We start from the raw sequence: 8,908 nt of genomic DNA on the forward strand, positions 1-8,908 counted from the left end.
TATCTGATAAGGAGGTCAAGAAACGGAAACATCTAATGACAGAAGGTAAGGATCAAAGAAGTAATATAAACAGGATTTTCCAGATGACACGGGATCCAATCAAACGTAAGTCTGTTGGATACAAATTACTCCAAATTGTTAATATGGGACAAGGAAGTAATTCCAACCGTGTGGACCAAAAAATTGTCAAATTTTCGAGGCGATCTGCCCCTTTATCAAGATATACAAACCGAACACGATTACATAATAGGATACGAACAGTAATGCGGGACAAAGTAGACAAATATTTAACTATACAGCACAGTAGATATACCGGCAGCAGATAAAAGGGACATGCACGCACTTGATAAATAAATTGATTTAAACTGTCATCCCGTGATTTTTCTGGACCAACGCTAAGTCATATATTTTGCCAACGAAAGAATAAATCAATATAATAAAATAACGAAAAGGCTTCTTAAGATATTGCTGACAGAATATATATGACTCAGCAAGGAACTGATAGTAACGAAGGTATTTCAAAGGCGGACTTTAAACTGCTATTGATGATGTCTTACGATTTATCTAAATCTACACCATATGGTCCGTTTAAAGTATAAGAGATACGTTTACATGCAGGGAAATCGAGATGGACTTGGCCGAAGAAGGTAACATATATATGTATTTTATCAATTATATAATGCATTGCAGATATCATAAAATATCTTAATATTACATATTGGTATACTGTCCTTCTATCGGCATGCAAACGTTGTGCTTTTGAATTGTTCGATAGCTATGAATCGATCAATTCAACATGTACGTGTATAATATGGCAAGCCAACATGACATTCATTCAAAGAGCAGTGCCGATCCTTAATTTCAATGCATATATATATAAGATATCTTGATTGTGATATAAGACATGAGATATCTTATATTAAAAAAATTAATGAATCCTATATAATATATATATTTTTATATATATTACATATTCAGCGTCATCCCCGCCATTGCGAACGATTCCAAGATGTGTTCCGAAGGTCTCAGAATGATGCTTGAGGGAGAAATTAGTTTCTGGTTTTAAATGCTACGAAATCTCGTTCTATACAAGATATCTTATATAGTAACGAGTTTCCAATTACATATCTTATAGAGAGCGCAGCGAACGGGCCGAAAGCCCGTTCGCGAAGCGAACTCTTGTGATAGAGGTGTCTCGGTAACGTTATTATATGTAAATCATCCAATATATGTAGAGTTGGAAAATTTTCGCAAAAGGTAGCAGTGTACAGTAGATTTGAAAAATTCAGCAAACTTATGTGCAGGCTTTAATCATGTACACACAGCTTTTTAACCTTATATAACACCTATATAAAAGTATATATATTTTTTTATCTACACAACATTTGCAATTGTCATGCAGAGTTCATTTTTGGAGAGGTCTGCTTTTTGTTGTTTTGTGAGCCTGTAAAAATCATGGTAAACAAATTTTTTACCTTTAAAAATTGCAAAAATTGGTATTTTCAACCCAAAATTACACCCCCTCTACTAGAATTTTTTTTTTCTTGAATACAGTTTAAAACCAAGCATCACTGTCGTGACAGTGGAACTGAGCTTATTTCGACATAGGTATATCATTAAACTTTTGAGAAATCTTACCTCGAACCGTGGCTATCAATTTCTGCTGCTACAGAATTGAGTTTTTCTGTCTTAGACGCACATTTGGATACCCTCTAAACCATTAATCTCGAACCCATTTTGTTGAATTTCTTTATGCAAATGTGAAGCCTGCATATAAGTCTCTAGATTTAATTCACCAATTTTAGCACATATACATTTTTTAATTTTCCATGCATATAATAAAACATGGGCTTTCTGCTTAATAAAAATCTCACCCATGGCCATTCGGTCTTACTGTACACTGCTACCTCAACTTGATCACAACAAAGTCGATAAAATCGATGTGATCATACACAACTGTATGTCTTTGTATGTTTTTGATGAGATATCTGCATATCTAATACATGTAGATATATATTTATTATCCAAAGTAAACTACCAAAATTGAATCAATGAAGTTTGTCCCATCTTGATTAATAATGTAAAGTTATGATGTAAAAATTATGACACCATTTTTGATATAAAAAAAAATTTAAAACAGCTTCATTCATTTTTTACAGAATTCCTCATTTGGGTAACTTCTTGATTACTCAAACAGGTAACTGTTACTCAAATGGGTAATTGTTACCCATATGCAGAGTTGCGCCCAACCTGTTTAATATGGCAAGCCGTTTTAACATTTAATCTTTCTTCTCTTAAGGATGTACTCCTCTGAAAAGTCAAATTTTCTTTTAATAAACTTTTTTTCTCATATAGATTTTAAAAAATAGAAGTCCATACTATAAAAGAAAATGGAAGAAAAAACAGATGTCTGTGTGCTTGTTTTTGAGCTATTGTCACTCAAAGGTACCTAGTTGACAAAATATTAGAATTTATGGGAATTTTGCCGTTTTGACCATATGCACAAGAGATAAGCCATCAATGCCAAATTTAACCCTTTAAAGAAAAAGTTCTGGTATTAAACTTTTGTTAATATTTTGCATATCAATAGGGAAAGGGTTGTTCCTTCTAAATCAGGCAGGAAACTGGGGGGTCCGTGTGCTCAATTTTTTGCCCGTTTTGAATATTTGTTATTTTTCAAATATTTTAGAGTAAAAAATAAAAGTACTCAAATTACCATTACCGCCAAATGTGCCATCTCTTAAAATCCCCGTATAAAAAAATCTACTAAAAATAGAAATTTAATATTTTGACCAAATTTGCAACTGGCAACTTGCTACAGATATTGATAAATTATATTTGATCTTTGTGGAAACGAGACTTCAATGGAACTGAAACCCCAAGGTGGAACATTTTAACTTAAGGGAAATTCTTTTCCACTTACATGTAGAAAATAAGATCTTTCTCATAGTTCATATGTACGTTCACCTAGGACCCTAGTTATGCAAATTGCATTTTTAGACTTTCGGCCAACAAAATGGCAAAATATATCATTTGTATATTACTAAGATAGATTGTTTCACGATAAAATATTAGTTTCCAGACGATAACTGTTGTGTATGTTTTTGAAATATCTGCATTTTATCATAATACATGTAGATATATATTTATTATCCAAAGTAAACTACCAAAATTGAATCAATGAAGTTTGTCCCATCTTGATTAATAATGTAAAGTTATGATGTAAAAATTATGACACCATTTTTGATATAAAAAAAAATTTAAAACAGCTTCATTCATTTTTTACAGAATTCCTCATTTGGGTAACTTCTTGATTACTCAAACAGGTAACTGTTACTCAAATGGGTAATTGTTACCCATATGCAGAGTTGCGCCCAACCTGTTTAATATGGCAAGCCGTTTTAACATTTAATCTTTCTTCTCTTAAGGATGTACTCCTCTGAAAAGTCAAATTTTCTTTTAATAAACTTTTTTTCTCATATAGATTTTAAAAAATAGAAGTCCATACTATAAAAGAAAATGGAAGAAAAAACAGATGTCTGTGTGCTTGTTTTTGAGCTATTGTCACTCAAAGGTACCTAGTTGACAAAATATTAGAATTTATGGGAATTTTGCCGTTTTGACCATATGCACAAGAGATAAGCCATCAATGCCAAATTTAACCCTTTAAAGAAAAAGTTCTGGTATTAAACTTTTGTTAATATTTTGCATATCAATAGGGAAAGGGTTGTTCCTTCTAAATCAGGCAGGAAACTGGGGGGTCCGTGTGCTCAATTTTTTGCCCGTTTTGAATATTTGTTATTTTTCAATATTTTAGAGTAAAAAAATAAAAGTACTCAAATTACCATTACCGCCAAATGTGCCATCTCTTAAAATCCCCGTATAAAAAAATCTACTAAAAATAGAAATTTAATATTTTGACCAAATTTGCAACTGGCAACTTGCTACAGATATTGATAAATTATATTTGATCTTTGTGGAAACGAGACTTCAATGGACTGAAACCCCAAGGTGGAACATTTTAACTTAAGGGAAATTCTTTTCCACTTACATGTAGAAAATAAGATCTTTCTCATAGTTCATATGTACGTTCACCTAGGACCCTAGTTATGCAAATTGCATTTTTAGACTGATCGGCCAACAAAATGGCAAAATATATCATTTGTATATTACTAAGATAGATTGTTTCACAAAATATTAGTTTCCAGACGATAATTTGTGAAAACATCAACGGATTTTGATCAAACTTCACACAATGGTAGCATATGAGAAAATACAGTTTGGGATTGAATTTGTTGTCGAAAGGTTAACTACAAAGGTCACTGTTACAAAAAATATATTGTTTCACAAAATATTAGTTTCCAGAGAATAACTTAGATAACATCAATGGATTTTGATAAAATTTCACACAGCAGTGGCATATGAGAAAATACAGTGTGGGATTGAATTTTGGGCCAACAGGTCAACTACAAAGGTCACTGTTACTATAATTAGATTGTTTTAAAAAAAATCGTTTCCAGACGATAACTTTAGAAATAAATCAACGGATTTTGATCAAATTTCACACAATCGTAGCATATCAGAAAATTTAGCTTGGGATCGAATTTGGCGTCAAAAGGTCAACTACAAAAGCCACTGTTACTAAAAAATAGATCATTTCACAAATGTTAGTTTCCGAATGATAACTTGAGAACACATCAACATTATTTGTTCAAACTTCATACAATGATAGCATAGATTAGAAAATGTAATTGACGACAGAAGGCGTGTGTTGCTTGCAACACTTACTGTAAGCTTGTTAATGGTCATTTGCTGTCTGTTGTCCATTTGACAATGTTTCAAATGTTAGACTGAAGTTCATGTGATTCAATTAAGTAAACATTCTCCCTAAAAGCTTTGAGCCATCTACGAACATTTTCATAGTACTAGGTATATATTTAACAATGTTAGGTAGGTCGTTTACTTAACCAGATTTTACACCTGAATTTTAAGTTTGAGAGAAAATGTATCAATGATTTCACACTTGTGAATAACTTAAGTGCAACTGTATAAAACTTCTAATAGGTTTGTGGTACACGATAAATATCAGTCCTGAAATCATGTTTAATTAGTGCTCGTTTTAATAAGGTTTGCTTCTTTGTAAGCGGTCCAATATTTAGTCCCGGACTATTCTTTGTATAATTATGTATGAATAAATGTCGGGCTAATTGGACGGTACAACTTTGTTGTGGTTTCCACTTTTAAATAAAGGAGTTACATTAATAATGGTATGACAATCTCCTGGAATTTTGCTTTCATTTCATGATGACTTTTGGGATATAACAGAAACACATACTCTCTAATATATGTTTCTGGATATAACTTCTAAAGGTCCGACAATTTCTTCGTAAATAGCTGTCACTAATTTGAGATGGAAAATATCGGGGCCTGGCGATTTTTTAAACCAGTTCCTTTATAAAATTTTTGTCGATATTTTGATTGACTTCAATACAGTTACCGTGTACTTACAAAATTCGGATGGCTCATCAGTGATAGACTGGTAGAAGACTGGTCCAAAATATGTATTAATTTCATTGGCAGTGTTACGGTTTTGTTGATACCATCAGCTTTCTCGACGTTTTTTAAAGACATCCTTATTCATGTTTTGTCTCTTACGTATTTCCTAACATATCTTGATGTTATCTTTGATGTTTTCCACCAACTCTTTCTCATAGATATAGTGGGAAGGTCAGATAGGCTTTAAAATTCCTTTCTGTTTTACAGTGACCATGTATCTTACCCATTGCGCCTTTTATGGCAAATTGACAGCTTCGAATTGATCGCTTCAATGTCAAGATTAGATTTCAATCGTTTTTTAACGTGCAATATAATGTAAATGTTCGTGCATTTTGCTAGAACTTCTTGACGGTACGTGGTTGCTGGTTTTCTGACCTTCATTTTGAAATTGACCAAAAAACCGAATAACAAATTGCTGAATTGTCTTGGGACCTTTGGAACTATAGTGTAAACCAACAAGCATTGGTAGTTTCTATACAAAAATTGTGAATCGAGAAGGAAACTATCTTGATTTGTCACGTTGTAATACTCATAAAAATGTGTCACTGTTAACTATTCCACATCCTCGATATTCCAGAGGTTCCGATCACTTACGATCTCTACACCCCTGGACTATCTCATAGTAAAATTGAAGGCAGCTCAGCAGAAAACATTTGACCAATCACAAGCCAGCAAAGATTTCCTCTGAAGACTACAGAGAGCGTGACGCCAAACGTCAAACCACACAGTCGACTACAGTGTACTGTTATACGACTCTTTTGATGTACATCAAATGGCTAAATTACCTGTACTGTTCTGTTGCCTCCAGTTTTACTATGAAATAGTCCAGGGGTGAAGAGATCGTAGGTAATCGGAACCCCTGGAGTATCGAGGATGAGTATTCCACTTCAAAAAGTAATGAAAACCCTTTGTCATTTATCATTTATTATATCTTTCCTTTTACAGCCAAATTGACTTTTGAGCAGTTTATCACCAAGCTGACGAAGCTCTCTATTGACCCCGCCGATTTTTATAAGAATACCGTGGAATCTGCTTGTACCTACGTTGTTGGACGTACCCGAGCACCATTTGACATGTGGTTGGAAGCTAACATGCCTTCTAAGGTCAGAGAAGGGTAGGTTTACACAACCAAACTGTATTGCATGGATTATTTGTTTGTCGTTTGCTTTCTTTCAAGCAATCTTTTTAAGTTTTATTGCAACTTGGCACAATTGTATATGCTAATAGCTGAATTTTAAGTTATTTGTGCCATAATTTTCATACTCACGAATCAAGAGGAGCTTTTAATATTTAATTCACCATACAAAATTACCAACATATTCAGAATTACAATATTTACAATGCATATGTTTTAATTTTAAAAGTCCAAATATTAGCTGAAAATTATATTTGGTAGTACTTTGAGTACCTTGTTTTCTGAACAATGTTCAATACTTTTCATCGCTGTTATTGAGGTTTGTTCAGTACAGTTTGCTACATTAAAAACAACATTGTCAAGTCAGGTGATTGAAGCTTGTTCATTTAATACACAGTCATTTATTTATTTCATAAGTTAGTAAGAAAACCCTTGGGTTTGTCACTGGCGAAATATTTAAGTTAAGAAAGATGTGTTTTCTTACAGTGATGACATACCTGAGTTTGTTTGGGTCTTAAGACCACGATATAAAGAGAAACAGAAGCCCGACAGCGACACGTATGAAGAAGATTCCTCATCAGAGGAAAAGGAAGAGAGTTCGTCAACTGATGACGATGAATGCGATTCTTCAACAGATGATGAAGAAACCGTGTATCCACCACATGTGAAGAGGATGTTGGCTAAATTCTCAAAAGAAATTTCCTCTGGAAAAGAAATAACTAAACAGCTTGTTTTTGATCTAGCTGTTGAATTTGGAATTACGACTGGGAAGTGGATGCTGTTTCCTGTGCCAACTGGGGTCAAGGTCGATGTACCGTGGACCAAGATTGCTCGGTCCATCGTTGACGGCAGCATTCCAGGTTGTCATTATGCAAAAGTATCCACAATGACTATTGAAAAGATGCTGGGAAATGATAATCCAAGTCATGTCATATGTATCTACAACGACAACTTTCTTGATATGGATAAAGTGAGAGCTTTAGAAAGCGGTATCCGTGCCATTGGCATACGCGGGAAGCTTTGGTACAAACCTGATATATTTACATACTGTGGTGTGTATAGAAACAATCAGTGGAACATCACTCCAGTCATCTACCAAAGTAACTATGACGTCAAATCGAAACAGTCTAAGATTGATGAGGTTTAGAAACGTAGCTTAACATTACTGCAGCATACAGCATGTGATAAGGCAGTTAACATTTATAACAGGAGCGAGGTCTATCCCGTGTTTAATCAAATTACATAATATATCTTATATAATTATATAAGATATCGTATATATAGCATATAAGATTTATGATATAGAAATTAGATAATATATCTTATTTAAGTTAATAGGATATCTCGTATTATATATAAGATACCTCGTTTAATTTTCTATATAAGATCCTGCATCTTGTATCGAATATGGGATATTTAATTACAAATTAAGGTATCTTATATAGAATGAGATTTTGTTAAATTAAAAACCTTTTGGCCCTTTCATGAAAAATCGTTCCTATTAAAAATATCTTGTGTAACAACGATATTTTAATTATGTAAGATATCATATATACATAAATAAATTGAACGACATATCTTATATACGATCCTATAAAGAATCCCTTTTGATTTCTCTATAAGATATTTCATATAGTATATAAATATATAATATCGTATTCAAGATATCTTATATAACAACGATATTTTAATTAAATAAGATATCTCGTTCATATAAATATCTTCTATCGTATTCAAGATATCTTAAATACATGCATTGAAATTAAGGATCGACATTGCTCCTTGAATAAATGTTATGTTGGCTTGCCAGATACATTAAGCTGTTCTCATAATCGATCTGATTACGTAGGTCATATGTAGACTTGTACAAGTCACCATATAATATATCCATCACTGCATAGTATCTGGTATATATATATATGTTATCTTTTCATATTTTAAGTTCTTCCTGTGTTATTAATGTTAGACTGGCTTGAAATGACGCCAAAATTTGTTGACCTAGTTTAACTTTATTATGAATGTGCCAACATCAACCTCGATATTCCAGGGCCTAGACAATTTCATAGTAAAACTGGAGGCAACAGAATAGAACATGTAACTAAATCGTTTGATATGCATCAACGATACACTGTGGTTGACTGTATGGCTTTGAAGTTGGGCGTCGCTCTTCCTGTAATCTCTACATAATTTTTTTTCTGGCCTGTGATTGGTTCAGAT

At 33.0% G+C, this 8,908-nt stretch overlaps 1 protein-coding gene across 1 annotated transcript; it reads left to right on the plus strand.

Annotated features, from left to right (window-relative positions):
- Window positions 1-492: 492 nt before the first annotated feature.
- On the plus strand, window positions 493-8,599 carry LOC138313694 (uncharacterized). Its single transcript, XM_069254033.1, has 3 exons — window positions 493-647; window positions 6,502-6,670; window positions 7,178-8,599. The coding sequence occupies exons 1-3, from the start codon at window positions 629-631 to the stop codon at window positions 7,836-7,838; spliced, it is 849 nt and encodes a 282-aa protein (XP_069110134.1). The 5' UTR covers window positions 493-628; the 3' UTR covers window positions 7,839-8,599.
- Window positions 8,600-8,908: the final 309 nt, after the last annotated feature.

The sequence above is a fragment of the Argopecten irradians genome, unplaced genomic scaffold, assembly GCF_041381155.1.
Source record: "Argopecten irradians isolate NY unplaced genomic scaffold, Ai_NY scaffold_0848, whole genome shotgun sequence".
Taxonomy (NCBI): Eukaryota; Metazoa; Mollusca; class Bivalvia; order Pectinida; family Pectinidae; genus Argopecten; species Argopecten irradians.

Excerpts from the sequence above, each read along its gene's own strand:
- LOC138313694 (XM_069254033.1), top strand. Across the intron at positions 6,671-7,177 it reads CCTTCTAAGGTCAGAGAAGG|TGATGACATACCTGAGTTTG; the intron begins GTAGGTTTACAC and ends GTTTTCTTACAG.